General features: G+C 45.7%; 1 protein-coding gene across 1 annotated transcript in view; it reads right to left on the reverse strand.

Moving 5' to 3' along the window:
- Nucleotides 1-9,796: 9,796 nt before the first annotated feature.
- The window catches only part of si:dkey-288a3.2 (protein phosphatase 1 regulatory subunit 37), a 54,875-nt gene continuing 46,136 nt past the window's right edge, over nt 9,797-18,535 (reverse strand). Inside the window, exon 11 of the mRNA XM_030356489.1 lies at nt 9,797-10,887. Within this exon, the coding sequence (XP_030212349.1) occupies nt 10,735-10,887 (153 nt within the window). The 3' untranslated portion in view covers nt 9,797-10,734. The remainder of the gene's footprint in view (nt 10,888-18,535) is intronic.

The following is an 18,535-nucleotide window of genomic DNA, read 5'->3' on the forward strand; positions in this document are numbered from 1 at the left end:
AGACACGTCAAAGAACCGACAAGAAACACTTGCAGTGTGTGTATTCACACACACACACACACACACACACACACACACACACACACACACACACACACACACACACACACACACGTGGCGCTCGCACGGTCGAGTCTCATTGGCGGGCCAACGTCTCTAGGCGGGCCAGGCAGAGTAAGGGGAGAAGCTGAGATTCTTGGTGACGTCATAAATACAGACATTCCAAATCAGCGCACTTGAGCCTCCGTTTTTTCAAAGGCGAGCAGAACAGCTAGAGCTCGTTTTACACCAAACGCAAGTTTTAGCCATTGGGGGACCATAGGCCGGCTAGGGGAACTCATATTTATGTTACAAAACCTCATAAAGTGACTCCCATGACAATTTTCATGTCATGGGACCTTTAAGTGTCGGAAGTGCAGTGGGGAGTATCAGTGTGGGATAGGGCTGTCAATCCTCCCCTCAAATCATATTCGAATTTCTAATGCTTCTTATGTTGAATATTCGAATAATATTCAAATATTTTAATGTTTTTTTTATTATTTTTTATTATATCATTATATACACCGATACCATCTTATTATTAGGCCTACGTCCCGCGTCCACTAGAGGGCGCGTCAACCAAATCTGTTATGTAACATTTGCAACAAGTTTTACCAAATCAATACAAAACTTATATAAATAGGTAAGATATAACGCCAGAAATATTCGAGCAATGATGTTGAATGAAGAAGCTGATTTTCAATCATTCAAATACACACACACACTGCTATTTTAAGTCTCAAAAAGACAACTCTTCATGAAAAGACAAGCAGGCGATTTTCTTTCATTCTTTCTTTCTTTCCTTCATTTCCCAGTCCTTGTTTATGAAATTTGCCGTGACCGTCACATATGAGTCCGTGGCCACTGATGTCCATCCATCTGTGGTTAGGGCGATCGATTGTCCACTAATAATTTCACGGATGTTTTCTTTAGTGGTATCATACAGCTTTACAATTCTGTTGGTAATTGTCCGACGAGAGGGAATCGTGTACCGTGGCTCAATCTCGCGGATTAACTCCTTAAACCCGTCCCCCTGCGAGATGTTAACTGGCCTCATATCTTTGCAGATAAACTCAGTCAGCTTTTTCGTTATTGTCTCTTGCCGCCCAGCTGGCAGACAACGAGATGAGGAGGGAGGCAAAAACGATGTTATTCTTGGCTGTTTTGACCGTGTCTCTTCCTCAGCCGCTAACTGTTCTGCGTACTCCGAGTAATGCACTGAATGGAGGTGTGCGCTCATGTTGCTCGTAGTCGAGTGGTACTTTAACGACTTACAGCATAATTTGCAAATTACGGTTTCTCTGGATGTAATCTTCCCGTTTCTCGATGGAAATCCAACATTTTTCCACACGGTGCTTTTAAAGTTTTTAGGAGTTATGCTTTCCAGCTCTGTGTCTGCTCGCGCGCTGCTCCCCGCCATCTTGTAAGCATACAATGCCGAACGTCACAACGTTTTTTTTTTTTTTTTGCGTCGTTGCTAGGCAAAAGTTAAATGTAATTCTTGACTTGTCAATAAAATTTGCTAAAAAAAAAAAAAAAAAAAAGTTTGAACGTTAGTTGCCGCACTCGAATGTTCTCCTTTTTTTTTTTTAAAAATTCGAATTGTATTCGAATAGCGAAGTTTGTTTTGACAGCCCTATTGTGGGAGGGGGTAGAGTTCAGTAGTGTCACAGCTCTATGGTAGAAGCTGTTTTGCAGTCTCGTCGTGTGCCAAGAGAACAAGAGACAAAGAGAACCAGCTGATAACTGTGATGGATATCAAATTCCATCTCTTCAAAACCAAATGTATCAAACTGTTACATAATGCCTAAATCCTCATTTTCTTGGACCATCAACTGATTTGAGTACTCAGTTATCACACTAGTATTTATGTCAGGAAACACCTATGAAGTCATTAGAAATGGTTTTAATTCCCATTGCTGCTGTTTTTTTTAACTTTGTCATGAAGGACTTTATGTAGGTTTTGTAATATTGATTTAATGCCTTCAGCTTCACCTGATGGACTATAAAATCATCTGCCAAATGACTCAACGTAATGACCTTAGTTTAAACCATCAAACGTTGTCACTAATGAAAAATCCTCTCCCACAAGTTGGCGGTACTGCGGTGAGGGCTTTCCCTGGGCTGGAGGATGAGGTCTCCTTGCAGATCCCCAGGTTGGCCTGGTCGTCTTGGAGCCACGATTGGGAGAAGACGTGCCTTTATCCCAGGTCAGAACTTCATTAATCAGCTGGCAATAACTGGAGGCAGGGCTGCCGTAATGGCTGTATTGTCGATCATTGTATTCACAAGGATAAGCAGCTTTATAGTCTGAACTGTAGGACTTGCGGTTTGAAATATTTTTACTTGAAATTGTCAGTACACTTTTCAATAAATATAATCTTACATCTCAACTATCTAACCTCTACCTAAACTCTCTCACCTTATACTTTACCTTTATACCCTAGCCACCTGACCTTAACTCAGTCTCATCTAATACATGAACATCTCTAAAATATTTTCTAAACTGTTATTGAGTTTGAATCCTCAAGGCCTTAAAATTAAAAAAAAATTAAGCAATACTTTATGCTTCATAAATACACTGGATTATTTTAGTTTATTTGTTTTTTGCTAGAACTCCAGGGAAATGTGTTCATAAAGAAACTACGTTCAGTTGTGACATTTTAAGAAGCCCTAAAAATAGAGCAGAGGTTGTGCGGCGCTATTTAATTTGAGTACAACACGAGCTCTCAGATTTGTTGATTAGTTCCCAGGCTAACAAGAACCTGAAGTTGAACAAAACTCAACACCATTTTTAGAGTGGTTTGCACTTCAAGACTATCTCTTAAATTAGGCGCTTTTGAATACACAACCTATGATTGGCTAATGTAGTTAGCAGGTCACCTGCTAATTCATTGTGACAGGGCCGGAGCTGCCCAATCTGGTGCCCTAAGCGATATATTTGATGGAGCCCCTAGCAACGCAGCCCAAGGGCGTACTGTCGAAGTGAGTGTGACATTGGTGAGCACTTCATTGCATCCATTCCTGTGAATTTCTCACAGAAAACAATTTGTTCCCACGCCATTTCAAAGCCAATTTCACCAGGAATCGGTGTGTTCATACACTCACACATGAACTGCATAGCTTTATGTCTTTTAGATTACTTCTGTATATTAGAAACACTAAAACAAAATAAAAAAAGTATTAAAGAAATAAGTGAAAAAAACTAATTAATTCATTATGATTAAGGTATTGCACTAAATACAATATTAACAAAAAATTCAATGCATTAGGCAACCATGTAAATAGGGACAATTGAATAGGCTATGTGTTTAATTGTGTTGGACTTTTTTGTAATATTTCGAAATAATATTATTACATAAGTATTAGTATTGGTAAAGATTGCATAACATTTACCCATACTTTCCATGGGCCGTGCCTGAACACACCTGCCCTCCAGTTATTCAAACCAAATTCACCCTTTTCACAGAGGTGTCATCGTAGGACAAACACATAACGCTCATTTTGTGTGTGCTATATGCTTTAACCAGGGCACAGGTAGAAGACGTATCTTCGCTATAGTTTAGTCTATTAACCATGCACTGGTATAAATACAAATGAGCAGACACTTGTGTTATCAGCAACACTGTGCTTGCCTTACGATTACACCGCTGTAAAAAGGTTTATAGGGGACCAAGTCTGACAAATGCCTGGGTCCAGAGACTGGGTCAGGGTGAATCCTTTAAAGAGCAGGTTGGCACTGTCAGCTAACTGAAGTAGCTGAGATGTAAGGGCTGTCATTTGTTAGAAATGCCATCCTATTAGTCTACTGCTTGCTGTAATGGGTGTGAGGTTGGACCCAAGAACAGCACAGTCTGAGACCAGCGTTGGAACAGTTCAACAGTTCATTGTCCAATCAGGGGAGGGAATCCGAGGAAATTGGAGACAGACAAGGGAGGCAGAGGGGTCAGGGACAGAAGGCTGTTCAGGTTACCAGGGCAGGGATGACGAGGACGGGTCAGGGACAAGCAGGGTCGAAACCAAGCAGTCCAGGAAATAATACTAGAGAGCTTTGCATGCTGCTAAAGACAATCTGGCAGAGACTAACGCCGGGATTCCACCACATGCGTTACGGCCGCGTTACGGCTGCGGCACGGATCGGCTGCGACTCTGCCCTGCTTGCATTTCCCCCGGGCGCGTAACGGCAGCGCAGCCCTGCCGTATTCACACAAGATCACGCGATAATCCTAAACCTAATGTACTCACCTTCCACTCCCAAAACTACTGCAATTAAATGCCACGCTTTGTCATTCTGGCCATTGTCATTATAAAAAGGATGATTTGGTACATAAATGACTTCATGTTGCTGAACTTCAACAATGAGTCTCTCGTCGTCCATGTTGCCGACCCTCTGAGACCCTTTGATTGATTGATTGATTGCTTACCTGGTGCCACCGGTCATGACGTTATAATGTTGATGTGAAGTTATAAGCCATAGAGCATCCGGTCAATTTTCAAAATAAAACACAATACTCAGCTCATGTAGCCTATCACAACTTCACATCAACATTATTACGTCATGACCGGTGGCACCAGGTCAGCAGTCAATCAATCAAAGGATCTCAAATCATCCTTTTTATAAGGACAATGGCGAACGACAAAGCGTGGCATTTAATTGCAGTAGTTTTGGTAGTGGTAGGTGAGTACATGAGGTTTAGGATCATCGCGTGATCTCGTGATCTTGCGTGAATACGGCTGCCGCTTCGCTGCCGTAACGCGCCCGGTGGAAATGCAAGCAGGGCAGAGTCGCAGCCGTTCCGTGCCGCAGCCGTAACGCGGCCATAACGCGTGCGGTGGAATCCCGGCGTGAGAGGGGGTCAGGTGAGGGTACACAGGTGAAGGTGATTGCACTGATGAGGTGGGAGTGGCAGGCAGGTGATCAGAAAAGTACTGGCAGAGCTGGCAATCGGATGGAAAGCCAGGAGCGGATCATGACAGTACAGAGCTGGCGGTACGATGAAAAGCCAGGAGCGGATCATGACAGCTTGCATGCCTTTGTTTGAGACAAACTTTTAGACCGATTATTTCATTTCACCATTCATGTCTTCTCTTCCCTGATTGGTTCAGGGGATCCATCTTGCCTGTCAATTACGCGTGGCACACAGCATCAGTCCATCGGCGAACACCATAATTTAGACCATAGTCATTGACGATCAAGATCAAGGGAATGCTGTGATCATGTTATATATTGTAAATATATACAATTATATCACACACATTGAACAATGTGTGTTAAATATCCAATTATATCACAAAAATCGAATCAAACTAAAAAATATATAAACAATGTGGATCACAATACTAAAAGACACATTTAGCCTACCCTAATTACATCTTGACAGATTGTGTTTTGTTAAGGTTTTGTATTGTCACTCCACGTTCCAGTCCAACAAAAAAGCAAACTATGAAATTTATGCCTCAGGATAATTTTGAAGCAATGCAATTGGAACATGGGTCCTTATCCACACAAAAAGTGTTAATTGTATTCATGTTAGTATTGTCACCGAGAGAACATGAACATGATCGCTATTTCACCAAAGGATCGCACGAATGCATTGAGGGATCGTTTTGCGCTCAGATATGTCTGAGGTAATGTTGTATGAGCGTTTTAGAAAATCTTGACTGTGAAAACGACCGTGGTAAATGGACGGAGACGCCATTCGAACGGGCCCCGCTTCTCCCGTGTGTCATGCCACATGTGCGCCACTAGGTGGCAGCCTCAGCCCGCTTTTCAGCACAGGTCGGCTGGGTGATTGCTGGATTTGCAAGGTATTCCTGAGGCTTAGTGTGATCCCAGGGAAGTCGTCTATATCGTAAAGCAAACACACAGCATATTAGCAGCGGTAAGCCAGGTATGGCTGTTCAAGATGTCCCCGGGTCTGGGAGGGAAGACTCGTAGGCTCAGGCCCGTGGAATCCACTCGTACCGATGCTGGTCACTGTTCTGCAAAGCTCCCTAAGCTAGATTTACACACACACACACGCACACACACACACACACACACACACACACACACACACACACACACACACACACACACACACACACACACACACACGTAGGGAAAATAGGCAGGCATAAAGAGGTGTGCCACACGTACTCCTAAGACACATGCGAAAGACAAACGGATATCTCTTAGCCCATCGAACACACGTATAAATACACATGTGTTGACATAAAGTATAAAACGTTTTAACCCCGTTTTTTTGGACCTTGAAAACTGCCTCTTTAAAAAAGAAGAAAGCCTCAACCTCAGTCTGAGAGAGCACACGTGGAAGGAAAATGTGTTTTGTTGCTTAGGAACAGTTTGGCTTCCGTCTCAGCGGGGTGTCTGTTTGTGAACATCATTATGTCGTCTCCCCCCCCCCCTCAACAACGACAACGTTTTATCCTCCATTCTGCCAATATTCATCCTTGGCTCCCCTCTCTTACGTGCTTTAGGCCCCAGAGGAACGTTTTCATTGATTAAAAATGAAGAAGGGGGGGGGAGTAGTTTCACTTTATTTCATGTAACATGTGTCATGAAATTGTACATTGGTCTGACCCCCCCCCCCCCCCCCTTCCTTCTCTCTCCCCTCTGGCGGTTGTAGAGGCCTGTGTACATCCAACGCACACTTTTTGTATTCTGTTTCAAATGCGCAGTTTGAGCCTCCCTTGCATTGCTCCACTCATCGCTACTAATTGAACAATTAGTAGCATCTCTAACGAGAAGACCACCACCGTAAAAACGATCACACTTCAACGATTCGATCCCCCTCTGTTCTCACAGGTTCCCCCTTTGGTTCTTCTGTGTACCCAGTTCACGCAGCCAGACACACACGAGAACACACACGCACTTGAACCTCAACAATCAACTGGGTACATGCGTACGTGTGTCTTACTGCCTGAGGATGGAATGGGAGCCACATACGGCACATCCTCCCTCTCAGCTCGTGCTCAGTAGGGGAGGGAACACACACACACACACACACACACACACACACACACACACACACACACATACACCCCCACCCTGACACGTTCCCTGTTCCCAAACTTTTATTCTGCTTCTATTTTGTATTTTTCCGCTGCATATATTGTCTCCCAGAATTAGTATTGGCCCATTCAATACTTTGTGTGTGTGTTGTCTAGGGTGAATCAGATATGTTTCTGTGGGGGGGACAGTGTATCTGGTGCCAGCCAGCGTGGTTGGTGCATGGTGATGCACCAGAAGTTGTGTTTGAGTGTGCATACTGTGAGCTTAGATGTGTGGGTGTGGGTGAGTGTGCAGAGAGTTGGGTTTAGGTGTGCATTCGGATATTTGTGGCAGTGGTGGTGTTGGCAGCTGGGTTTGTGTGTGTGTGTGTGTGTGTGTGTGTGTGTGTGTGTGTGTGTGTAGGCTTTTGCAGGGGGGCCGTGAGTGCCAAGAGGATGCAGTGCGGGGCGGAGCGGGGCCCGCTGGGGCCTCCGCGGGCTCCTCAGGACGGATCGACGAAGGGATCGTGTTGACAAGGGGGAAGAAAAAACACACGGGAGGGAGGGAGGGGGGACTGATGTGGAGCCGGTCTGGGCCAGGAATTTATCACACCAGAGGGTAGACGTCACCTCCAAGAGCCGCTGCAGCGCTGCATGTGTGTGTGTGTGTGTGTGTGTGTGTGTGTGTGTGTGTGTGTGTGTGTGTGTGTGTGTGTGTGTGAGTCTTTGTGTGTGTGTGTGTGTGTGTGTGTGTGTGTGTGTGTGTGAGTCTTTGTGTGTGTGTGGTTCAGCATCAGCAGCAAGAGCTAGAGAAGGTTGCAAAGTGGGGGTTCTCTCGGTATCTCCCTTTCTTCTTCGCCCCCGCTCAGTAGAAGAAGTTGGGCTGTGTGTGTGTGTGTGTGTGTGTGTGTGTGTGTGTGTGTGTGTGTGTGTGTGTGTGTGTGTGTGTGTGTGTGTGTGTGAGATTGGGATGGGTAGAGGGTGGGTTTTCCCGGGGGTGATGGATGGGCGCGCTGACGGCGGCCCGCGTTGTTGCGTTGTTCATTACTTAAGTACACAACCGTCCCGCCTAATTGCTCAGCCGTAACGTCAGGCCTACAGGATGAATGATGATAACGGCCGGTCCCCCCCCCTCCCCCACCGCTCTATCCTGTACAACTAAACAGCTCAAATTAATTCCCGTTTTTTCTGTCTGGTAACACACTCTGCCGCAGAGCGTGGAGACTACAACACTAAACTCTCTCTGAACACCTGCTCGACCACACATCGCAAGACCCCGACTTGTTACACAACATCAACAACCACGTGTGGGCGAGCTAACGGCAGCAGTGTGGCGTTAATATCGACACACAGCCACACCAGAACGACATGGGGGGCGCCATGCTACGCGTCATGCTCATTATAAGGAGACCGAACTCTTTCAATGCATTCGCATCACACCTCAGGTTTCAACATGGTGGAGTTGTGTTTAAAGAAAGACCATTATTTGCTTATCCTTTTTAGACGTCATTTTTATTTTTATCACATTCAAAAATGTTGTATTTTAGAAGTGACATTGTATCACTACAGCCGTCTGTATATCCTTCATTTTTCCTAAGACCTCCTTGCAGTTTCAGAATGTGCACACAACCCTTGAAAGGAAGCAAAGCTAACTTTTTCACTGCTTTGTTTCTGTGTGTGTGTGTTTGTGTGTGTGTGCGCATGGTTCGTGCATGTGTGTGTACATGTGTGCATGTATGTGTGTACACTGCATCCTTCCGCCTTTGCGCCCCCTGCCCGTCTTAACTATGACAGAGTGGAGTGGGGATTCTCTGGTGGATCCGATCCTACTCCCACTGCCCACGCATCTGCCACTCTCCCTGGCTGCGCCAGCGCCACCGCGGCTTGGCAGTCCGCAGTCGACATTGCTGCTCCTGCCTCAGCTCCTCCAGGGGGGATCCGAGGAGGAAACTTTTTCGCATCACGAAAGAGGCCACTGGATTTGACTTTGGTCACATTTTTGTCTTAAAGGCCAAAACTGGTCTGGGTGTTTGCTGAGAACTGTACCAGGTTGAGGGCCATGCTGGAGTGGGGGGGCGAGGTTGGGCATAGGGTACCAGGTTGAGGGCCAGGCTGGGGTTAGGGTACCAGGTTGAGGGCCAAGCTGGAGCGGGGGGGGGGGGGGGGCGAGGTTGGGGTTAGGGTACCAGGTTGAGGGCCAGGCTGGGGTTAGGGTACCAGGTTGAGGGCCAAGCTGGAGCGGGGGGGGGGGGGGGGTGCGAGGTTGGGGTTAGGGTACCAGGTTGAGGGCCAGGTTGGGGTTAGGGTACCAGGTTGAGGGCCAGGCTGGGGTGAGGGGGCAAGGTTGGGGGGAGGGGGCCAGGCTGGGACTTGGGGGTGGAGGAGATCTCCATTATCTGCCAGACAGATACTGCCCTGGCTGAACAAACCCCCCCTTGGGCTCTGGGCCTAGCCTGGCAGGGCTACGGTAGACTGGGAAGCCAGTCGCCCCGCCCCATCTGGTGGACATGATGAAGGAGGACAAGGGGGTGAGTGGTAGTGGTGGTGGTGGTGGTGGGACTAAGTGGTATTAGGTGACCAGTGGGTGGAGACTATGATGTTGATGATGATGATGATGATGATGAAGGTGTTGTCAGCATGAAGGTTGCAAAGGTGTGGGAAAGGCCACATGGTATTCTGTGGTCTGCATGCTGCACCGTACATACACAGACAAAAACATGCATAAAGGAACGTAAGGAATCATGAATGCCAAGGTGGGAGAGACTAGTGGAAAAATTATCCGTTATCAAACAAAGAATCACATTTTATTTGTATTGGATAAAACAAGGTGAGGACCCAAAATAATACATAATATCATGGATGTCACTGAGTGAGACTTCATCGAATGTTTAACATGAACCAATACTAAACACATTTGGTAAAAACACTTATTACAACTGTGGTGTGGTACCCTGCACTAACCTTTCTCGTCAAACTAAACAAAAGCTGAACTACAAACTCTGCATCCTCAAGGCGTTTTCATGTGCAAAAGAGAGACCGTCATAGAGATAACCCGCGTTTACACAAACTCTAAGAGCATATGATGCTGATGCACACTAAAACATGTACACAACCTTGTTGTCTAAGGACCAGTCAAGGTCAATGTTGTGTTGGGGAGCTGTGAAGCTGTTTTTCAAGGCTATGGCTGACAAGTACAAGTACAAGTGGATGTTGCGTGTTCTACGTCGTCACCATCGCATGCTACAATGTGAATAATTTTTTTGGAAGGTGGTACTGTATGCAACCTACACACACACACACTTACTCTGCACTCTACACAAAATGACCAGCCCTCCTCCCAGATACACACTCCTACCGTGGCGAGGTGGTAGAGGAAGAGGGTTGGGGTAGTTCTTAATTCTGAGGTGATTCCCACTCGAAGGGGGCTTGCAAAATTGCTTGACGGTAAAATTGCGCAAGGGGCCCTCAGCAGGGACATTAAGCGAGGGGGAGTGTGTGTGTGCGTGGAGGGGGGCGCAGCTTCATTAGGGAGCTGTGGTCTGTCTTTTATAGCCCGGATTTGGAGTTTTATGGTTATCATTATCTGCAATGGAATTATTATTATTTTCCACATAGACCCGCTCGTCAGCTGCTTAGGGCCGGGGGGGCACTGGGACCGGGGTGTGTGCGTGTGCGTGTGTGGGTCCTTCTGTTTCATCCCCGTCACGATACGACATCCTCAACGGGCCCCTCGGGAGGCTCCCCCGGTGGTGACTCTGCGGTTTCCGTGGCGACTGCGGCTCGGCTGCCATTGGCCAGGCATAGTTCACCAATCTCCGAGCGCAGCCGTTTCTGAGTCTGCACCAGGAACTCGTCCTGAGGATCCAAAAGAAAAACACACGCAAATGAAAACCGGATAATTGAATAATAAAAAACGACACTTTGCTTCATCCCTTCTTAGAAGCATCTCTTCTTCGTTTTGGAACGAAGTTAACTCCCGCCTCTAGATACTTCACCGTAATAATATACGGGAGCGCCTCTGCCATGAATTAGACGGAGGGCCTATTTTGAAGTTGTTTATGGAGAGACTTGTGGCGCGTTCGCTGTAGGCCTTGGTGACAAGGTCAGTGTGTTTCTCTCAGGGGACATATATGCAGAATAAGAATATGGAGGAACATCAAGGCCACCTTTTATTAAATCTAATAATTGACTTATGACTAACTCCAACATCATAACTGTCATTTCCTTATCATTGTCACCTGAAATGTTTAAGAATGTTGAATGTTTTATTTATTATATTTACTTGTGACCCATGCGGATGACATTTAATACAACATGACATTTAAAGCGAATTATTTCAGAGTCAAGACTTATTTCTTAAAGGGGTAGTTCGGAATTTTGGACATAGGGCCTGATTCCCAAGTTAGCCTTGGTGTTCTTTATCATTGGAGACAGTTTTCAACACATTTCATTCTGTCCTTCTAGTTGCAGAGTTTGCTCGTGCTAGGCTAGCGCACGGCAACGGGCAATACTAGCCTGCTAATAAAACAGTCTTACCCACTCCACAGTACACCCGAGGCAAATCAACTATAACTCCAGACGGTTGATGTAGATGTCTGTGTTGATAGAATAATGTTAGAAATAAAACCAACCTTGCATTGCATTGCATTTTGAGGGACTTGCTGTGTCTCAGCAGCAGTGTTATATTCCTGGTAGTAGGCTATGGCAGCGGTGGACTGATACCTAGGTTAAATTCCGCTGCTGCTGAGAAAGTAGTCCCTTAAAATGTGATGATTCATGCGATGCGAGGTTAGTTTTATTTCTAACATTATTTTATCAACACAGACATTTACATCTATAGTCTGCTGTTATAATTGATTTACCTCGGTCATACTGTGGAGTGGGTAAGACTTTTATTAGCAGGCTAGTATTGCCCGTTGCCGTGCGCTAGCCTACCACGAGCGAACTCTGCAACTGAATGGGACTGAATGAAATGTGTTGAGAACTGTCTCCAATGATAAAGAACACCAAGGCTAACTTGGGAATCAGGCCCTATGTCCAAAATTCCGAACTACCCCTTTAAGAAACAACTATGTGACAAACAGACAATTTGTAGTTAGTTTAGGATTTGCCCCCAACAAACTTGGGCTTTATATTTTTGGTAATATAATATAACAATTTAAAAACAGTTTTAGAAGCTAGAAACGTTTAATAAATCAAACAAAACAGCAGTTATTCAGGTCTTAATTAACAATAGAGTAATTGAATGGGTGCTCATGACCTACATAAGGAATTTACTTAAGATTCAGAGTGAGTCCTTTGACGCTGAATCTAAAACTGGAACGGGCATACGGCCTGACGCACAACGCACAATAAGGAACCCACGTGGCTGAGAGAGGGGTGCGATGAATGGAACCAAAAAGTCAACGCGGATAAAGTCTGGAACGCAAACTGAGCGGGAGACCAGAGTGAAGAAGCAGCTGCAGTAAAGCCAAAGACAGGAGCGAGTCAAAGACCCCGCTGGGTCCCGCGGGCGGCCGACCCTATAGTCTCCAGCAGGGCCCGATGCCGGCCCAGCCAAAACCGCAGCTCGCTGGCCCGCCAGCCAGCAATAGCGATGCACTTTACCGCCTCATAAATTATCACCACCAACACCGTCACCTCCACGGCGCTGGGGTGACGCATGACACCCCGGCCCGCCCCCGCCCCTCTGTTGTACGCCCGGTGTGATACTGTCACCGAAACGAAGGACCGTGCCTCCTTCCTTCCCCCCCCCCCCCGCCTCTTCGCCTCCGACTATCCCGGCAGCAACCTCCGACCCACCCACCTCGGCTTAGCAAGAGCGTAGGGACAGTGCGGGGGTCACTTAAACACACACCGCAGAGGCGGCAGGGACACCGATGATAAGGGGGATGAGTGATCCAGTCTATTGTAAGCAATGAAAGTGTATGTGGCGGGACAGCCCTCCTTACCAACACACAGCTGAAACTCTTCTCTGACAATACCACAACGCTGCGACACCGAAGGACTGACAGTAATAGATGCAACAAAGTTGGTTCATTACCAGGACAGATACAAACGCGACAACTCTCTCTCTCTCTCTCTCTCTCTCTCTCTCTCTCTCTCTCTCTCTCTCTCTCTCTGCTGGGCGGTCGGCAGCAGAGCAGTTAATAAAGAGATTGATTATGGGCCTGTCAGGAAGTGACAGTTGCACAGGGCCGCCCTGCGTGAGTGACAGAGGGCGAGCTCGCCCCGCGCAGCAGCCAGCCCCCGGGCCTCCTCTCACACACACACACACACACACACACATGTGCACACTCACGTCGAAGATGCCTGTGCCAACACTAGGGGGGTTAGGTGAGGGGGTGGGAGGTGTGTGGGGTGGCATGGAGAGAACAGAGCTCCAACCTTCTGGTGGAAGTGTGTGTGGGGGCAGGGGGGAGATGGAGTGGACCAGGATGGAGAAGGGCATGTTACATTGTGTGTGTGTGTGTGTGTGTGTGTGTGTGTGTGTGTGTTAAAGAAAGAGGAGAGTGGGCTGGTGGTGGGGGCTCGCCACCCCTGCCAAAGTTTACAAGGAGATCAGGGTTCACAGCCACAGCCTTCTGGAGTCTGTGTGTGTGTGTGTGTGTGTGTGTGTGTGTGTGTGTGTGTGTGTGTATGTGTGTTGGATGTGTATGTTGCCAGTGACAACATACTGGAGCCAATGGGGTTACGGAAGGCCTGTCAACACACTTGTACAGAGAGACATGTCACATGCTGCTGCATATGTGTGTGTGTGTCTGTGTGTGTGTGTGTGTGTGTGTGTGTGTGTGTGTGTGTGTGTGTGTGAATCTGTCAGTACACCTGGATATTCTCGCACGCACGCACACACAAGAGAGATAAACTGATAAGATATTCTAAATCTTCTTTAAACTTAAAACCTGATGCATGTTTTTGAACCATATAGAGGAAATTCAACTCAAAAAAACTTGACACAAATGTAAGTACTACACACACACACACACACACACACACACACACACACACACACACACACACACACACACACACACACACACACACACAGTATTATGTGTCCACCTCCGGCCTTAAAGTTCTTTGAAGCTTTTGCTCTTGTTTTTCTGTTTTTCTGTTTTTTTTTTTTCACTGAGCAGCGCCTACCTTGTCTTATGTAGTACACACATGTGCACACACAAACACACACAAAATATATATTTTAGAAGTTATAAGTTATCCTTTTGCACTGCACCGTCGCTATACAATAAGGGAATTCACTAAAATTAGAGTGGCAATCTCGAAGACCTCCAATGATTTTCATTGAAATAAATGTCACTTGGGATATCATCTATCGCCGAATGAGTTGACACAGTGGTGATTAAGGATATGGCCCACTGATGAAAAGCAGGGATTTTGCCTATTTAAATAAGACAGTGGGCTTACATGCCAAATGTACCAACGGACATTGAATGTTATTTTTTGATTACTGGATTTAAATGTAGTTTCAAAATCTCTAAAAGAACTCTTACTATTGTGGCAATTGAAAATTCCATTTATTATTCAAATCACCCTTACCAGCACATGGTTACGGCAAGTAACCAAAGTCCTTTTTTTGTCAATTATTATTATTATTATTATTATTATTATGCATTCCTAAATCAAAAAAATAAAAGTATAGCAAACTGCACATAGTGGTATCGAACTGCATCCAACTGAAACACATGGATGTTCAACTTGAACTGTATCGTATTGGAGCCCAGGTATCGAGATGAATCGAATCGCGCTCACCCCCCTAATAGATGGACGTGGAATACGTTTTGTGTATTGCAATGCAAGCTGTCACAAATACATTTTGCATGCCTACTCGGCAAAACCCGCCTAATTCAGTGTCTTTATTTTATTTTATTCATAGTGTGTAATTTGCATGGCTTAAAAATGTTAGGTTATAATAGGGATTTTTTTTCACAAATTAACAATCGTTCGTTTGTAATCAAATGGGTATTTTGTTTTAAAATAGTTGGAGTCTGTCATGCCTTAAATTGGTTAGGGAAACCATTTCACAGATGAAGTGCATCACAGAGAAAAGAAAAAAAGAATCTCATTGTACTTAAGAGACCTGAGTTTGAATTCCAAACAAAGATAGAGATAGTTTTACTTTTATATTAAAAACCAATAAAAATAGTAATAAAAAACGCATAAAAACAAATGGTGAAACACATTTTGGATGAACGTTGATACATGTGTTGATTCAACGGTTCCTTTAGAGTGTTTATTTTGGTTCAAAGAAATCTTCAAGTCCTTAATGTGACATGCTGTTTTTTCGGTAGGAAATACAATCTAAATGGACTCCTGAAAACAATATATACAAAATGATGTCATAACGGACCCATTGTGCAGATGAGTGTGTTTGTGTGTGTGCGTGTGTGTGTATGTGTGTTTGAGTTTGTGTGTGTGTATGTGGATTTAAGGCTTAAGATAAATTATTGCAAAGTATTCAATGTTTGACTATGCCTTAACCTTAATAGTAGCGTAGTAACTAGGATCTCTTACGGCCTGAAGCTGTAGTATATGTGGAAGTGTATTCAACTCTGGTTGGATAAATGAAAGGCCACCTGGTCATACACACACCCTAAACATGCACACACACACACACACACACACACACACACACACACACACACACACACACACACACACACACACACACACACACACACACACACACCCTAAACACACCCAAACCCCTAAACACAAACCCACACACAGACACACTGTCTCTCTCTCTCTCGCTCTCTCTACAACCAACAACCTTTTTTTCCCCACACTCGATCAGCGAGTAGAGCAATCAATACATCTCTGATTAAGTAATGGGACTGCTGAGCTGGCGAATGGAGATGTTTTCCCTTCTTCCTCTGCTCTTCTAACACTGACAATGGCAGAGGATGGCGTTTCACACCCAAGGAAGAGAGAGGGTGGAAGAGGAGGAGGAGGGAAAGGAGGAGGAGAGAGAGAGAGGAGGAGAGAGCGAGAGACGCAGATGGACAAGTGCTTTTTACGGCTGAGTCCGCCTGGCTGCGTGCCATGGGCACAGACTCTCTTTGTTTGCCAGGCTACTAAACTAATAGAGATAAAGGCAGGTTCCTGCTGGCCCTGAATTAGAAAGTCATTAAGGAATATAAACACACATGGGAGTGTGTGCATGCATGCATGCAAAGGCATACACATGGAAAGGCATGCGCACAAACACACACCACACACACACACACACACACACACACACACACACACACACACACACACACACACACACACACACACACACACACACACACACACACACATATATACATACACACACGCACACCTAAGCAGACACAGAAACACACAGTTATAGGTTCATCATTTGTGCATAATTGTCCAATGTCCAAAAAACCCTGTAGAAGAAGGAAAAACAGTGGTGTGAAGAGCTGAGGGAGTCCATGAGATGAAGGGCTGCTGAGTGACTAAAACAAACTCCTAGTCTGAGCATGTGATTACTATTTGGTTCAGTTGTTCGAGGGGCCTTCACACTCCGAGCCAAAGGGACATGCAGACACACACACACAAAGTATCCCTTCTCTCTAAAGCAACGCTGTGTTTTATGTTATGGCCATTGTTATTTGTGTATTCAGACCATACCATATAAACTATGTCAGGGTTTCAGAATATGTCTGTGGGTGTGGGGGAGGAAATGTGCGTCAGTATGCCATGCATAGGACACCCCGCCCCCCATCCAGATCCACTTGATTCTTTCCCGCCTAAAATCGTCATCAAACAGCCATCCGAATAGATTGGATAATTGAACGTCACGCAACACCATGACAACGGGCGATAAACAAGGTGACGACTGATGGATGGTGCCCTGCGGAGGGCTGGCGTGTGTTCTTTCTGGATTTGATGGGCTTTTGATGGGTTATTGACAGTACACACGGCATAAGCACACTGCGTTCCTCGTTGTCAAATAACAAATAGAAGGGTAAGAAGCACGAGGGTATCTTTACGTCACCTTTTTTCCCATTTTTAATGGGGAGCTGGGAATGTTAAAAAATATACATAATTATATACATGTATTTTCACAGAAGGTATATCATGGCTGCACTGGGGAACTGCAAAATCAATCCGTAGTGGCAGGGGTTGGCAATGCACGATAATGCACAATGCACACACCGAAGAAGAAAGTAAAAAACAAATACAACAATAAACGCAAAAATACCGGAGTTGAGTGCTAACTTTCCTCTGCGGCCGCAGGAGACAATGGAGACGATAGAAGCTGTCGTGGAGTGTGTGTGTGTGTGTGTGTGTGTGTGTGTGTGTGTGTGTGTGTGTGTGTGTGTGTGTGTCAGGGTGTGGGGGGGAGGGTTCCTCGGTGCTTGGTGTGGCAGGCTAAACTAACTACCTCATTTGTTAGCGGTGCATTCCCAAAGACAAGCCTTTTACAAATGGAGCCACTTTACAATTATTACGGCGGGAGCGAAACCTGAGCCACCGCAAGTCCCCGCTCCAATCTATTATCCCACGGACGCTCGCTACGGGCCCCCAGCCTCTCGCTCTGCTGCTGCCTGTGTGTGTGTGTGTGTGTGTGTGTGTGTGTGTGTGTGTGTGTGTGTGTGTGTGTGTGTGTGTGTGTGTATGTGCAGAGAGTCAATAACGGCCAAAGCATTGTTGTATATCAGGTGGTGATCAGCCCCAAGTAGCATGGGAGGGGTGGGGGGGCGGGGTTGTATTGTATTTGCAATAAGTGGTTAAAGTGTGCTGGATTATGCAGAACTTCAGAAATCGGCAACGCAACGCAGAGATGGAGATAGGGGGTAGGATGAAATAATATTAAAGCAGGGCTTTTTACCTCCTTCCCTTGCCGCCCCCCTACACACACACACACACACCACACACACACATGCAATCAAACCTGTGCCTGTATATCAAAGCTCAGGGTGCTCTAAGATATGCTCATAAAGCACAACATATGCAGGGGGGGGGGGGGGGTAGCCATACTGCAAAAAAAGAAACTGCATTTGAAATTCCTGCAATGACAGAGAATGTGCAAGAATGCATAGTTTCTTCTTATCTCCGGTCCCAAACAAAAGGTGCTTCTGGTATCGAGAGAAGGAGCGAGACGAAAGGGAAAGTTGAAGCGGCGGTGTGGTCTGATTTCAAAGGCAGAGCTTGAAAGACAACAGACAGCTATTTACAATATTTATACATGTAGAATACTGATACCACGCATATCTCCTTGTCTGTCTCTGCAGGGGTGGGGGTAGGTGTGTGTGTGTGTGTGTGTGTGTGTCTGTGTGTGTGTGTGTGTGTGTGTGTGTGTGTGTGTGTGTGTGTGTGTGTGTGTGTGTGTGTGTTTGTGGTGCACTTGCAAGCAAGCCAAAAGCAACACTAGAATGAATAAAAAAATGCTGATGAAAAAAAAAGCGGTTACTTTAGAAAATTCACTGATAATTGGCGCCTTGAAAGGAGCTCATTTTTAACTGTGTCACCA

The sequence above is a fragment of the Gadus morhua genome, chromosome 5 (genome assembly GCF_902167405.1).
Source record: "Gadus morhua chromosome 5, gadMor3.0, whole genome shotgun sequence".
Classification (NCBI taxonomy): domain Eukaryota; kingdom Metazoa; phylum Chordata; class Actinopteri; order Gadiformes; family Gadidae; genus Gadus; species Gadus morhua.